The following is a 17,102-nucleotide window of genomic DNA, read 5'->3' as shown; positions in this document are numbered from 1 at the left end:
CCCCCGCTAACGTGGAAGTTGTTTTGCTCAAGCGAATCGATAAACAGCCTGCTCCAGAAATGCATTCTTCGCTTGCGAATAGCGCCCGAGTTATTTCCTTCTTTGTCTTAAGTCTCGGCGCTTATTGAGTAGCGACGGAAAGGAACAGGTCGCTCGAAGAGAGGTGGTTGTCCTGCAACGCATTGCTTAGAACTAATTACTGTATCAGCTAAGGTGTCGGTGACTGCTTCATCATGCCAGTGCTGCGGAAAACGATCCCCGTTTCCTACAAAAGACAACTAAGTTATCACACACAATTAGTGCACAGGAAAGAAATATATACTAATCGTTACAGTTATGCAACACACGACAGTTCAAATCTACTACAGTCAGCTGCACACTTTATGAGCGGTTGAAAAATAATGATTGACACGATTAACTAACATTATGTAAACTAGATTATTCCAGAATGATCTTTAGGAAAGAAAGTTAGCTGGTGAGGAACGTCCCCAATAAAGTGAACAGGGAACAGTAAAAAACTAAATCACTTTTCATTCTGTGTGCTTTTGTGATTAATGTACATGTAACTCATATTTTATCTGTTACTCCTAGAATTATAGGTAGATGTTCTTAGCTAGAAACACGTGTGCAACACACTTCAGTAAAAATTGCAATACAAATAAGAATAATAAGTGGAATAGTGAACAAGTAAAAATCGTTCTAGACTTCTCTGTTAATCATTTTCGAACTGAAGAGGTTGTAGATAATGAAGTGTGCTACAACTGTTCTGGTGGCTTTTTAATTACGTTTTGTCAGATAACAGAACATTTTAGGAGCACATAATTAAAAGCTGGTGGCTACGACGTAAGCATTTTTTAATCATCTATGAAAAGCTTACAGTTGTGACTAAGGGAAGCACTTTGTAGTGTCATTCATTAAATTATGTCTTCGATAGACATCATTACTGATAAGGGAAAATATCTGACGCAAAAACTGCCGCCTGTCGAACAGATAAAATATCGTCATTGCAATACAGTATGTGTCCCCGTTTAGAAAATGCCTGCAGAAGACAAAGTATTTGAACAGGACATAATAAACCTAGGTATTCATTTAATATGTGTCACATACTCAGCTCATAAAACTCAAAGCATGCTTAACTATACTCTCTTAACGTGCAGAAGTAGCCAAGAAAGATCGCTGTATTAGTACGCTTACGTTGAGGTTTATGGCTAAATGTATTATGGTTAGCACAAACACCGACTTTCCTGCCATTTGACAAGAGTGACTAGAGACACTCATTGCTGACGATTGGTCAGGAGATTCGGAAGCATTCCGAACGAGGCTGAGACTATTAAGAGTACACCTCTCCCGAGGTTCAGCACTTTTTACTGTCTACGGTTCCTGGAAGACTGACGTACCACGTGTAGTGTTGTCAGAGGTCTTCCTGTCACGTACTTCAGCCCAGTTGACATAATACTTGGGGTAGTGGAGCCAGAAAATTCATTAGTTTCAGACCGAGGAGCACGTCCAAGTATTTGGTCGCCAGCACCCTGCTACTCGACGTTTGGCTCTACAGACAATAACACGGACCCTACATTACTAACTGCCTCCACTAATACTCATTTAGGGAGAAAGAACTTTATAATTCCAAGGAAGGTTACTAGAGTTGGAAGAAGAGTTAAATAAGATTACATTGGAGCAATTCGGTGTATCAGTTGTGCGGCGTAGAAACAAAGTCCGAACAGCAAGAAATGGGAACATAGCTTTAACTACAGAGGATCCGAGTAGGAAGGGAATTCCCATGTTTGGTTTATTATAAGCGCTAAAATTAAAACCAATATTTCAGATAGCGAAGTAAGTTCGGAATCTTGTTTTAAAACTGTGAATAAAGATTCTACATTGAAATCTTTTTAGGTCTACGCAACAACGTACCATATTCCGATGAGTAGGACGACTTTACAGTGAATAATTGGTAATATATTGTAAACGCCACTACAAGATGATAATGGGAGATTTAAATTCGAAATTAAGACAAAAACTCAGGAAGTATTTTTCAATGGAAGCATGTGATACCAGGAATGATAGTGGCCATACGTTAGTATAGTTAAGGAGAAGAACAATATATTATTATTCTGAATCACGAGAAATGAAATAGACACGACATAAAGAAACGACTAACGTACAGATACTCTCCGTAACGGACAAGATATTCATTTAACTTTTTATCAACTCTATGGAAAATCACTAGGGTGGATTTTAATAAGGCGGAGGAAGTCGCTGCCGCATAATGAACCACTTGCAAGTGGTGAGCGATAAACAGAAAGGAGCAATGAATGCGAATCACTGTTTTGTTTGGAATCCGTACACTTCGAAAATATCTTTGACTCAATTTTAACGAAATCTGTGCTAACAACCCCTAAAAGACAAAGTATTACTTCGACCTACGACAGTATACTGAGCGGAACAGAATAATTTTTCTTATCCTTAAACTGGAAGAAGTCCACCTCCGTAGCTGAGTGGTCCGTGCGTCTCATTTCTACGCCGAGGATCCGGGTCCGATTCCCGGTCTCGTGATGCCAACTGAGAAGTTACTTGAGTGAAAAGTAATGGCTTCGTAGCCAAGAAATCAGTCAACGGCTGGGAGAGCTGTGTGCTGGCTCCATGCCCCTCCGTACGGCACCCGAAAGACGGCAGTTGGCGTGAAGCTCAAGGGAATAGAACGGACGTAGGAATCTTACTTCTATTTCCAATCATAAATTCATGACTCAAAGGATGTTCAGAGAAATTTTACCATATTCTCAGCAATAACGTAAAGTAGATGTCTCCAGAGTGGTGAGCATATAAGAAAGAAGGAAGTAAGGTCATACTTTAACATCCCGTCGACGACGAGAACATAAAAGACAACTCAGATTGAGGAACGGTGAGGGAAGGAATCGGCCGTGTCCTTTCCAAAGGAACGTTCCCAGTATTTATACTGAACGATTTATGCAAACCACAAACAACCTGAATCCGGATGGTGGATAGGGAACTATGCAACAGATATGCCGAAAGCGAATTCAGTGACGTGTGACATGTTTACAGAAGAAATAAACATTATCGTTATAGAACAGAAAATGTGGGAAACAATAGTATTTGAAACAGAAGTAAGAGTTTACAGCAGATGCAAGATGTAACTTCCTAGGCCAAAAATGATCTTATTCGAAGTATCGCTGACAGTCAGGTTATTTCACACAGCAGTTTCAGTCAAGGAAAAATTCCGCATGGAATTAGGTAGGTTGACAGAATTCAGAGGATACGAGTTGGAAGTATTACGTGGAAATATTACTCGCAATTATTACGTAATCACAATTTAAGATACTGCAGGGAAGGAAACGAAGAGGAGTGTTACAAATAAATGGTGGCACGTTAATTAGTAGAAGGGGTGGCCTTAAAAACAGAAATGTAGAACAAATTACCATTTTAACAGATTTTATATATTCACGGAAAATAATGGCTGTTCGTTACATCGAAAGCAAAGTAATTTTTCATTTACGGTACTAATACTCTCTCGCATTTGTTTCAGCCGTCAGCTAATGCGACCAATTTGAATTCAGGTTTTTGAGACACAATGTAAATGTGCGCGTCCCCGTTGTCATTACATGCGTACCAATTTAGGTATCTCTCGCCTTCATTACTTTGCTCTGAAAAAGTCTATTTTTTCTTGATGTTAACGGCTTGTTCTACCCCTGACTTCTGATTGCAAGGATAGCTGCTGTCTATCGCTACACCCACAGAAATGGAAGAGCGTGAGCATAGTGAAGCATGCTTACTGACGTACTGAGCCTCAGTATACAGTATGAACGTTAATTTCATATTTGTGTGTGCTTTTAGTTATGTGTTATGTCTTTTTGTGAAGTTTGCGCCTGCGGCTAGGCCGGCTGCTCTGCGCACACACCCACCTGTGCCGTTGATCCCCGACGGCCGGATGCGCGCGTCGTAGCGACCTGGCCCCAGGATCTGGTCCAGCACCTGTTTCTCCTTCTCGCGGAAGTTCATCTTCTGCTGCGTGCACCTGACACACAAACGCGCCCTGCCTCCCATCACGATACCAACCATGCTCGGCTGTCTCTCTCTCACATACTCACTCATTCATTCTCGGTCACAGCTGCACACACACACACACACACACACACACACACACACACACACACACACACAAAACACACAATGTCTCTTCCTACACTAATACTGAATTAGGCGTCTATGATTATACTCGGTATAACAGATCACAGTAGTCCAAAAAATAAGTAATTTCGTTCAACAGGAAAGAACTCAGCTGGCCTAAGAATGATCTTTCAAGGATCTCAGTAGGAAACAGTTTAGTAAATTCTTCCTACGACCGCTGTTCGAAAAGTAAGGTTCAATAGGTCACGAAATGGAAACAACAGTGAAAATTCGATGAAGTTTTGCACAGGTGTGTTGGGCAGTGTCTCTACTAAACCTGTCGATCACGTTACGTCGCTCTTTTGAGGCCTGAGTACACAGTGAGATGCGGAGAACGGTAGTTCTCCGGCCAATTATAAGTGCCCGCTGAGGGGTTTCGCCTGATTTAATGCAACCCTACATAACGTACTTGTCATGCGTTTCCTTCTTCATGATAAGTCTCGACCGCACACTGCAGGGCAACGACCATGGCTCTGCAGTGTTTTCCACGAGAATTGTTTGATCATCAACCACAAAGCCTGAACTTAGCCCCCTCTGATGTCCATCTCTGCTCACATGAACCGATGGCTATTAAGACAACATTTTGACACAGACAAAGAACTGCACACCAGCACAGAGAAGTGGCGGGAGCACAGTCGACTGCCTTCTATGACAAGGGTATTGGAAGTTGGTACAAGGCTACGACAGATGTCTAGGGCGGAGCGCCAACTATGTAGGGAAGTATCTGGAAGGTGTAGCAAACTGTCGCAAACAAAACATTTTTTTCTTTTTATTGTGGTTTCCATTTCGTGACCGATTGTTCCATCCGTCCTGAGTAGCTTTTTGTACATTTTTCGCAATTCTGTTGAAACACACTGTGATTCAGCTACCTATGGGTTTTAAGGAATCCGCATCATATTCAAAAACCACGCATGAGATTTTTCTATTCTCTCACTCTCTATGTGGAATCTATCAATCCTACAGAGATAATGAACAGCACCTTGTTGCAGGATTTTTAATGTAGTTAAATTTTGTAACGGGACACGACTTCACTTGAGGTCACGGTTTTCGAGCTACTAAAGAAAAACGCGTTTGAAGGTTACTTTTGTAGGCTTTTCTTGAATAATTCGAAAACTGCGATCTCTAGCGAAAACGTATCCCATGAAAAAATTTAACTAGATTTATTTTCCTACAACAATGTCTCATTCAGTTTTTCTGTAGGACTAATAGTTTGAAGGCGTGGTGGGTTGCGTAAACCCATAGGTAGGAGCAGCTGAGTCGCCCTCTGTGGAAGACATTTGTGGACATCTTACATACGTAAGGTCACAGTTGTGTTGCACAAGAGGTCTGGTCATAACGTTACGCTCAATTACATAGATATGAAAAATTCTGGAAAACAAACTTTGGTGACTTCAGAAATCACAGATGCCTTTCAGTCTAGACTTAAAGGTACTAACAACTATAACAACTTTATTAAATGATAGCAGGCAAAGCAATGATTAACATCTATTATTTCCATTCGAAAACGGAGATTTAAAAAAGCTTGTAAAATAGAGCTAAAAATCCGTTGCCAATATTGACCCTACACAAAAAAGTCACAATAATCTTTAATCTTTTAAAATGTTTTGATAAAGGTGGATAAAACATTACTAAACAGTAAACTAGTCTACAAATAACACCTTGTTTATTTTACCAATTTAAATTAAAATCGAATCAAAAGTTATTTACAGAAATCGCAAACTTAAATGTCTCCTTCAGCCCCACAGCTACCTAAGTATATACATATTTGGAATATGACCCATTTAACCCACACTTTTCCGCAAATGATTTGAAGGAATTTTCATCGCCTAAGGTGCAGGTTGCATGACAAGTCTGGTGTACCCGCAGCGTTGATGACGAGGTCGTTATCGCTGTCCACAAGAGGAGGATCGCAGGAATCGTTGAAGAATTGGATCGTTTCGTGGGTCGAATTTTCTTTTTCTGAAGGTATGTCGTATTTCCACGAGCCCTGCCCACTAGCCAGTCTCCAGCCCCGGAAAAGCTCAACGTCGTCTTTTTGACAGCGCTTTTGTGAAGCGATTTGGTTAACTGATCTTTGTATGGCATTCAGTGATGAGGCTTCCAAAGTTTATAGCTGGATGGTCCTGAGAAGAAACGCGTGAGTCCGTATCTCGTGACAAATTCATTTTAGCCAGGAGATCTTTGAGATTACTTGGCTGCCTCTGCTTCTTGGCTTTAGATATTTGCCTTGAATACTTGTGGAGAGCTGTGCTAAAATATTGACATGTAGTAGTTTTGTAACCATTGTATATGTATTGCCATACGATAAATAAATAAATAATGATGAGACTAGTGATTCCTGCTTTGCGTCCCGATTTGTTGGTTCTCTTCTTAATCTTGGGGACAGGAGACATGTCGCCAGAGAATCCGCATTTGAAATCCCCATGGAATTGTGTCGTGTTTAAAGAGGGCCTATATTTACGGTAACCACACCTAAGCCAGGTGGCCCCTGTCACATGTAGCTAAAGACGTGGGTGACTACAGACGTGTTTTTAAAAGTAGCTTAGTATTCTGCTTTCCGTATATGACTGTGAAATTGTTTTAAACTAACCAAAAATACATTAAAAGAAAACTTTTCACATCTGCCAAATGTTTGTACTCTAGAAAAATTCCAATTCGCACAGTAAGCGACTTTACAATCCACAGTAGTTGAAAGGAAGTTTCCAGCTGTTTACTGGTATCTTCTATAAGCAAGCGGTGCCGTTTACAGTCCCGGACGCCTGTCTTCAGCACCTCCCATACCCTTTTGGAGAGGAGTACCCACATTTATGCCTATGCCCGTTTTTACATATTCTCTTCTACAGTATGCTCCAATAGACTGAACTTAATTCGTAACTGCTCTAAGTGTCTGTCGTGGCACAAGCCAGAGAGTGGCTCGTTCGTCAGATCCGAACGTTGCACTCAAGGAGCCCGCAGTTGCTGTTCGATAGGCTAGGCTGTAAGCGTACGCTCGCCCTACCCCTCCAATTAAGAGTCCTATAAGCAGCACTGGCACTCACTGCCATTACCTGCACGGTCGAGTTCGTGAGCGGATATCGACAACCAGTGCAACGTAACGTCAAAAGCCGCCTCTCAGTTCTTACTCAGGACAACAGTGAGGTATCCCACGTTGTCTAAAACTGTCACTGCCTATTTTAATGACTATGAGGTCATGCCATAGAAACCAAATTCGACATTTTAACTCGGTAGTAATCAAACGAAATTGAATTTGCTGTTGTCATCGTTAAAAGAGATTATTCGAATGCCAGAACGTTACCGTTACATGTTTCATTTCCAAGGATACGGGAGCAGGTTGAGAAAATTCAAGACGTAGCAGATGAAGACTGTATTGTTCGAGTTAATCCTTCTTTAAATGAACGCACTTTTCCAACGTTATTTCCTGACGTGTAATTCTGGTAGATCTAAAAATATATTCCTGTATTTTTCGATTTAAACCTTCCTTAAATGAACGCACTTTTTCCAATGTTATTTCCTGCAGTGTAATTGTGGTAGATCTAAAATTATGTTTTGCTATGTTCACCACATCCTCTTCGGTGGACTGAAAATATGTGCCAGTTACAGTGTGAATTAGTGGATGTCAGATGGCGCCGATTGTGATAAATAGGACAGACCTTCCAAACATCCTTATGGCAGATCTGCAGTTTTCCTGTTCCCAAAACATGTTTTCGGGTAGATACATTTTCTGGAAAAAAAATGATTTTTTTTCTTTTGCATCTTCTGCCAATTCGTCAGTATTTTTTCATACACCTGCTTTAAAACCAAAGTATTTAGGCTTAATGCTCTATCATCTGTAAGGTAAACAATAACAAGAACCCATTTTTCACCACACTAAACACTGGCAGCAATTATTGTGCAAGATGAACTAAACCCTACAAATATAAATTTTCCCTCATCTCAACGACATCACAACATGTGGCAGGAGTATATAAAAAGCAGCGGTCTTGGGTAACTTCTTATATGTTCATTACAGTACTGAAAATACTTCTTCCCACTGACATGAGGAATAACGTTGTTCATAAAGGGCCAGGGATAACAACTAGGAGCTGCAGTGGAGCGGCTTATCGCAATGAACTACGCGTCGGGCAGTGAATGCGCTAATCCATAATCTAGTAAACTCTGCTGTGACTACGTATAATGAATCAATCTTAAGGTCGCTGCTTGTACCCAGATATATCGGAATCCACGGACCGGAGCATATTTCCTTAAGAGTAGCGTGTTCATCAGCCTTCTGGTTAGTTTGAAGCGGCCATCCCCGATTTCCTCCGCTATGCTAAGCTCTTCATCCCAGAGTAGTACTTAACCCTATCTTCCCAATTATTTGTTGGATATATTCAAATCTACTATTTCCCCTACAGTTTTCACTCTCTGCAGCTACCTTTAGCACCTTGGAAATTATTCCCTGACGTCTTAACACACGACTTATCATGCTCATTCTTTCCACTGTTCCTTTTCCTAGCCGTTCTCCTCTTATCAGTCCGCTGAATTTTCAGCATCCTTTTGTAACACCACATCTCAAATACTTCAGTTCTCTTCTCTACTGGTTTTCCCCTAAGTCAACGTTCTCTTCCATATAACGCTGTGCTCCAGACACACATTCTCAGAAATGTCTTCCTCCACTGGAGGCATACGTTTGATACTAGTAGACTTCTTTTAACAATGATTGCCACCTTGCCTGCTTCTTCCATACTCCTTGCATTGCCATGCGTTATTTTGTTTACAGCTTACAGAATTCGTTCGCTTGGTCTTCTACGAGGTCCCCAGTTCTGATGTTAAGTTTCTGCTAATCTCAATTCTGCTACTCCTCATTACTTTCGTCTTTCTTTGGTTTACTGTCAGACCATATTCTGTACTCATTAGGCTCCTGATTCCACTTAACATGTCCAATAATTCTCCCTCGCTTTCACTGAGGATAGCAGAGCCATCAGCGAATATTATCATTGATGTCATTTCACCCCGAATTGTAATCCCCCTCCTGAGCCTTTCTTTTTTTCTTTCGTCATTGCTTCTTTGATGTACGGGCTGCAAAGTAAGGAAAGAAGCCTGCAATCTTTCCAGACGTTGCTTTTAATCGCGGCACTCCTGTCTTGACCTTCCAGTGTTATTGTTCTCTCTCGTTTCTCGTAAATATTTGTCCATTACCCGTTTTTCTTTATAGCTTATACCCGCTTCTACGAGGATTTCAAACACCTTGCACCATTTTACATTATCAGACACTTTTCCTGGGATCACGAATTCCTCGTTTTCCTTAAGTCTTGCTACTATTCTTAAAAGGAACTTCAGAACCACCTTTCTGCTGCTTTTACCTTTCCTAAAGCCAAAATGGTCGACATCCAACAGACTCAAAATTTTTTCCAGTCCTTTGTATATTTTCCTCGTCTTCAAATCCAACGTTCTGATATTTTGCTGTTGATTTCAATCGTTATTTCCGGTCCATCGATTGTGAACCTGTGCCGTCCCTGTGAACTGCAGGTAGCACATTTCAAGACAGACTTCACAGCCGGGCCGTCTATCGGCATTCAGTGCTCTACATATTAACTACTTCTGGTATTTGCTAATAGTCATAAAAATATGAGATTCCTATACATAACCCAAAAGACAACACTAAAATACGTTGTCGAGTCACATTAATGTGACCACCTGTCAGACTTCTGAATAACCATCTTTTACAGCGCGGATCACTGCAAGACGAGCAGGAAGACAGTCTGTGAGGTTCTTGAAGGTAGCTACAGGGATGTGGAGCCATGCCGACTCCACTACTGTAGCTAGCTGCGCCAAGTTTCTCGGTTGAGATCCACTGGGCAAACAGCCCGATCGATGTGGTCACACAGATTCTCCAATATCTTTCAATCCGGCGAGATTGTTGGCCAGAGGAGTACGGTAAACTCATCCTGCAACTCCTCGAATGTCGCAAGTACACCACGAGCTGTGACACGTTGCATTGTCCTGCTGGAAGATTCCATCATGCATAGGAAAATCTAACTGCATGTAGGGGTGGACATGGTCTCGAAGAATAGATGCACGCAAGTGTTGATCCACTGTGCATTCCAGAGTGACGAGATCACCCATGGAATGCGACGAAACCGTTCCCCAGACAACAACGCTCCCTCGATTGTTGCAGGGTGTTTGCTTACAGACGTTTTACGCCTACACGCCAACACCTGTCCGATGGGGCATAAAACGTGATTCATCTGAAAAGGCCACCTGTCACCACTCAGTGCACATCCAACTGCGCACTGGCGTGTAAATTCCAGCCTTTATCTCCAATGAACAGCAAACAACACACGTCCGTGAACCAGGCGCTTGTTGCGGAGGCCCATACACGGCAACTTTCGCTGAACGGCCGTTGAGGAGACACTGCTAATATCCTCTTGGTTCATCTGGACGGTCAGTTGCTCAACAGCTGCACATCTGTTCGCCCGAACACATCTCCGCAGCCTTCGTCCACCCCTCTCATCTATGACCAGTGATGCACAACAGTTGCCTCGACGCTGTTTTTTGATAGCGCCATTTTATCCTTGCACGATATACTTTAACCACGGGGGCACGCGAACACTCCTCAAACTTATCCGTTTCAAAAATGCTTTCACCCTTTCGCCGAAAGCAAATGATTATGTGCTTCAGGACGTCAGATAAATCGCTCGGTTTCCCCATTACGACAACGACTACACTTTTGCTTCCCCCGACACGCTTTATGCAGGGTGTAAATTTTAAGTTGACAAACCAGAATAACTCGATAAATAAGCTTCACACGAAAAAATGTGTAGAATCCAAAGTTGATTATTTTCGAGGGAGACATCTGCTGGTGCTAAAATTAGCCCGCCACCCCAGCCCCCTGGGGGGTCAACATTTGGGTCAACATTTGTAAAACTCAATTCCTCTCTCTCAGACCCCACCCTATGGGGAGAGAGGGAGAGTCTTAGTTTTAGCGAATCAGAATTTACGAAGTAAATAAGTATTTTTTATTTATCCGTAACCATTTTCCACGCAAAAATGAGAACATGGATTTTCTTGAATTACAGCGCCAGCTACCAAAAATCGAAACAAATGTTGAAGACAAAATGTACATAGTTTTTTTAATGTAGAATCTGATTCTGCAACAAGAAATGGGGGTTCCCATCTGAAATTTTAAAGTTTCCTCCCGCCCCACTCCCAGGGGGCTGGGGTGGCGGGCTAATTTTAGCACCAGCAGATGTCCCCCTCGAAAATAATCATCTTTGGATTCTACACATTTTTTCGTGTGAAGCTTATTTTTCGAGTTATTCTGGTTTGTCAAGTTTAAATTTATTCCCTGTATACCCTCCACTGCTAGTACAGCCACTTGCCTTCTGTGAGTGGTTATTGAACATTGACGTCAAACGTAGGCGGTGTTCATCTTAATTTGACTAGGCAGTGTATGAATACTGAGAGAAGGAAGTTAGCTGCAGAGCAGATCACGTACTCATCAACTGAGTCCCCTAACATATTGCATCATTCAGAAATCATGTCCCGAAAAATCTAAACTTGCAGTCTTTAACAACAGTGTGCCAGCAACAAGTGATTGAAGTGGGAGAGACGTGGCGTACATGCAAGCTGAGAGGCGCTCTAGTGCGATCGCAAGAGTCAGGCTGAAGAGCGGCCGAACGAAGTAGACACGTGAAACCATGCGGCAGTAGGCTTCACCGACGTCATAGGCTGAAATATTAACACATGCCTTAGAAGGGGAGGCCACGATGTTGGGATCACAGATGTACTTCAGGCTTCGTACACCAGTAGTAGGCCGTTAAAACAACGTAATCTACAAGTAGTAAGGTGCACTACCCCGGCAATTCTGAGAAAATTGCAAGAGAAGGTTTACGCGTCATTTATGGACCTGATGTTTCTGTTCGTAGGTGCCCGACATTACAGTTCATGGTGGTCAACTGGTTAGCGTTCGAGATACGTAAGATGAGCTTGTAAGAGGCGTCGGTTCGACTCCAGCTCAAACCTAATTTTTAATCTATTTTTTTTCATCACTGGTCATATTTAGCAATTTATATGACATTTTAGAGGTTAAGTAATTAAGAAAACTATGTGTATTTGCATGAAATCTTAGTAAATTTCATGTTATTTGACTACTTACTGTTTTTAATTAAATGTCATTATTAGAACAAACATATTTATAGTTATCGACAAGTAAACGAAGAAAATAGAGTTTTCCTGGAAATTTATGCCTGTTGGGATTTGCGAAATCCCTTATACATACAATCTGTTATGGTATTCGCAACTACTTTGCACCCCGACGCTTCGAGCTGCAGAGACAGAGGCAGACCACATTTGGCAGCTAACCTGTGCCGCGGTGAGACGTTGATAATGTAGCAAAAACAAATAGTGTAGGTGCAAATGTTTTGAATGCCACAGAATTTACAGTTGTACTACAAAAAGGAAGGTTTGAACGGAAGTCGAACCGTCGGCTCATACACTTTAGTCTTACGAAGCTCGAACGCGGACCACTTGACCACAATGAACTCTAGCCTGCGGCACCTATGCACAGATACATCAGTTACATAATAGACACGTAAAACTCCTCTTGCGATTTTCTCGGAACTGCCTTACTACTTGCACATTATGTTGTTTTAATGGCCTTCTAAAGGTGTACAGAGCTTGAAGTAAATTCGTGATCCCAACGTCGTGGCCTCCACTTGTAACATGGGATGGAACAGATTGATCCGTCTCACACCGTGACATTTCGATACGGCATGCTGCTGCTACACCTATGCTCAAATGTTGAACCAGTGGGTTGAACACACTCGTATCAGCTTCTAGAGTACATTACAAACAAAGCGTCAGATTGTACTGGCTCGTGGACATCGTCGATGGTGTGCTGAGTTCCAAATTGAAGAGGTATTGGACGAGTTACACTACACTGTTGAAACCATTGTGGATAAACACCAAGCATGGTGATTTGAGTCACCATTAGATACAATATTTCATCTCGAAGTCTTCATATTTACAGCTGTGTGAACAGCAACCGTTACAAGAGGAATAACAGAGGGCCTGTCTTTCAGGCTGCTCCACATTCCATACTTCGGCGACACAGTGCCTCATCTTGTGCGACAAAAAATATGCAATGTGTCTTCAAAACAAGAAGGGTGCTATTGCGTCTCTGACCTGCTACGTCACCCATCGATCTAGTCTGTAATATGGGTAGCCACTAATATTTTGCCAAAATGAATCCAAAGTCGCTGCTAGTGCATTGTACATATGCAGTCAGCGAATTGCTTTATTCCACAGGTACGCTTCCCAGATAACTCTGATTCGATGCTGCAATGTTTAGTGTCAGTTGGAACATCACATATTCTAAATCATTTATACACTCTCATATTGCTAAACTGTAGTACAAAGTTCATTTCTGTCACATGTATCCTTCTCGACGCAGTAATTTTCACGTTACTTGGACTACATTATGGCGCTAACAATCGAATCAGTTCTGACGACTATTCGTCACAAGATTCCCTTTGGGACCCAAGCGAATACTGCTACTTATTAATAGCCAAATTTGTACGGCGTTATTCCAGGGGTTACACTGTTGTTTGTTTGGACGTGAAGCAACATACACTGCCCAACTGTGTACTTAAATGAATCTACTCTGCTAATTCTCTAAGCAGTGTCATGTACATACACCACAATCTTATAAACGTAGTTATTGTAGTAGTAAATGTGTAAAGCGACTGTATCCGACCGAAGCTGACAACCAACACACCTGAATAATCGTAAAATTTAGGGAAACAGGCGTTCGCTTGTTAGGAATGGCCTGAAATAACAAACAAGTAAGCTTACACGTTTATGCCAACAGCAAAGTCATCCACTAATTTTAAATTCAGTAAATAATCAGTCTGTTCGGAGAGACTCGTTTCTGAATTAAATAATGAAAAACTGCGCCAGTACTTATTTTTTTATACTTAGCACAACGTTTTTGAGAATTTATTCTCATTTTAAAGTGTATTTGTATGGACACATATTTTCTATGATATTTGCATGTGTGATTTTCTGCGTCTCTTGTCTTTTTGAGGTTTTACTACAATCGGAAAATTAGAGAAAATTAATCTTGTATTTTTTATATGCTAATGTTAAACATGATATTTTTGTTTGTCTGTTTACAAGTATTGTGTGTTTCCATTACACAGAATTTCGCACGATACAAATTATCACTTACGCTTTTGTTTTTGTGATCAAAACAGAACGCAGACCTATTACGACATTATGGTTTACGGTGAGTTTGTATACAGCCCGGTGTGTTACATTTTCTGTGGATTACATTATATACATACATCCGGCTGTAAGTTATAAAATTTATTTTACCATTACTGATCATTGAATTATAGATTATGTTTCTATTTTCTCGTACTGTATATGAAGATATGTACGTACTGTATTTATGGATACTACTGCAATTGTCAAATTAAGGGTAAGCTTTTGAAAAAAATAAGTGATTCGCTGTGTAGTTTGTCATTGAGAGTTTTTTCTCTTTGCTGTTTGTGGTGTACAGAAATTTCAAGCTCCTCCATTAAATCAATTGTATGAGATTTTTAGAAGTGGCGGTGTATCTTAAGATCTTCTCCTATGTCTATCAATCGGTGTCCAGCGTTTTCATGAAACAGATGAAAACGAAAATAAATTCTCGAAACGCGTTGCGATAAGCATGAAAAAATATGTTAACTGGTGCATTTTTCATTGTTTAGATCATGAATGACACAGCCTGAAGCTTTCAGAAAACGTCGACAGTGATGTACGAAATTAATAGACTTGTTTATGAACGATAGTAGGTCACGAAAGACAGTTTTGACACTTACCAGGCATCTGGCACGTTGGCGGCCAGCAACAGCAGCGCACAAAGCCACCACGGCGTCTTGCAGAGGTCGCTCATCATGGTTCCTGCAAGCAGACCGTATGACATCTCACTAAATCATCAAATGAATCACAGTATAGCATGGGGGATCATACCTGAAATATGATGTTCCTTTGCAATTTCCAGTAGGTTTATGTAACCACTCCCACTTACGTCTAGCCAATATAATAGTAGGTTGGTACATAACCTCGAGCGTTTTTCCATAAGTTCAGTAACTCAACATACACGTAATAGGGCTTTAATCATCAATTATATTTATTCTCCTTCGCTATTTACTACAATCTATCAAGGTTGGGAAAACTTTTCGATTCCCCGACTGTAGAAATCACGAGGGTTTGAGGCTAAAAATTTCTTCCAGCAATGTTCGGAGCGCATTTTCATACGGAATAAAAGTTCAAAATAATGATTCTAATGTTCTGAGCACTATGGGACTTAACATCTGAGGTCATAAGTCTGCTAGAAGTTAGAACTACTTAAACCTAATTAACCTAAGGACATCACACACGTCCATGCCCGAGGCAGGATCCGAAACTGCGACCGTAGCAGTTGCGCGGTTCCCGACTGAAGCGCCTAGAACAGCTCGGCCACGGCGGCCGGCAAAAGACGTTCCTTGAAAGCTGTTCGATAGAGGGCGGTAAAGCTGAAATCTGAGGGTGCAAGATCAGATGAATACCTTAGGTGCGGAATGACTGCCCCACCCTATTTCTGTATAGTGCTTTTGTCAGTCTGTCAGAATGCTGGCGGGCATCATCATAGAGAAGCATCGCTTCGCGTGGTCTTCCTAGTCGTAGTGCTTGGAATGCGTCTGAAAATATTTAAGTTATTGACAGTAAATGTCAGCAGTGATGTTACACCTCGGGGTAACAATTCGTGGTACACCACGCCGTCGCTTTTCCCTCAGATGGTTAACGTTATCTTTTGTGGATGTGTGTAGGTCTTTGTACGGTCAGTTGCTGCTTTGTTTGGCCTCATCCATTCGTTTCTTTTCCTTACGTTAGCGTAAAGACACCATTTCTCGTCACCAGTAAAGATACAGGATAGGAATGGTCGGTGTTGTTCACGAGCCAGTTGATGACGAGCGAGCAGAGATGTCCACCCGCTGATTTTCGTGATTTTGGCTTAGAGCGTACGGTATTCAAACATCTGATTTTTGAACCATCCCCATTGCATCCAAGTATCGGAAGATGGTGGAATGATCATAGTTCATCAAATTTGCCATTTCTTGAGCACAGTTTCGTAGATCATTGTGCATTAATGCGTTTAAACGATCTTCATCAAAGCCCGATGGCCTTTCTGAACGTGGAGAGTCTCTATTGTCAAAACAATCCAACCAAAAACGAAAATTTATTTGGCTGCCGTTTTCTGACCAAAGACGTTAGCCTCATACACGGTGCAAATGTTTCTGGCTGCCACCGCTGCTGTCACCCCTCTATTGAACTCAAACATTAGAATATGTTGGAATGTTCCAATTTCTCCACATGGCATTACATTTTCTAGCCTCCACAGATCCACTTATTATCTAAAATTGACAAGGTAAACTCAAATACCAACACTGAACTACAAATAAAATATGTCAATGGATAAATAAAAGCATAGCAACCGGAATAACGGCATACAAAACAGAAACGCTACGGACTTATGTACCAGCCTAATACAAAGTGGCATTCATTTACAATTTCTATTTAAATTCTACAAAACATTAAATATCAACCGTCCAGCGTAACCTTTACAGTAGTTAAATTAAACGGAACTTCTCTGTTCTCATTTATCCACATTGAACCAATACATGCCTGAAATCACTTACAATAACTAGGTCTAATTCTCTTATTGACTTATATACCACAACTTTTGATACACCGCTGTAAATTCCGTTCTATATTAGAGCATGGATAAAAAGTTGTAAGAAATGACTCTCTAAAACCGAACATACTGTCTACAAAAGAAGGAAGTGCGACTCAACGAATATACTACTCGACTCTTGTGTCAGTCGTTTTATGTTCATTCGTTGGAAATATGT

At 41.2% G+C, this 17,102-nt stretch overlaps 1 protein-coding gene across 7 annotated transcripts in view; it reads right to left on the bottom strand.

Moving 5' to 3' along the window:
• Positions 1-17,102, bottom strand: part of LOC124612901 (glutamate-gated chloride channel) — a 707,093-nt gene that overhangs the window by 153,697 nt on the left and 536,294 nt on the right. For all 7 annotated transcript variants that reach the window (XM_047141399.1, XM_047141390.1, XM_047141371.1 and 4 more), the window contains 2 exons: positions 15,030-15,111; positions 3,918-4,030 (listed from right to left, as the gene is read on the bottom strand). In XM_047141399.1, the coding sequence (XP_046997355.1) occupies positions 3,918-4,030; positions 15,030-15,106 (190 nt within the window). In that variant the 5' untranslated portion in view covers positions 15,107-15,111. The remainder of the gene's footprint in view (positions 1-3,917; positions 4,031-15,029; positions 15,112-17,102) is intronic.

The sequence above is a fragment of the Schistocerca americana genome, chromosome 1, assembly GCF_021461395.2.
Source record: "Schistocerca americana isolate TAMUIC-IGC-003095 chromosome 1, iqSchAmer2.1, whole genome shotgun sequence".
Taxonomy (NCBI): Eukaryota; Metazoa; Arthropoda; class Insecta; order Orthoptera; family Acrididae; genus Schistocerca; species Schistocerca americana.
The sequence above is the reverse complement of the archived record's forward strand: the minus strand, read 5'-3'. Positions and strand labels throughout refer to the sequence as shown.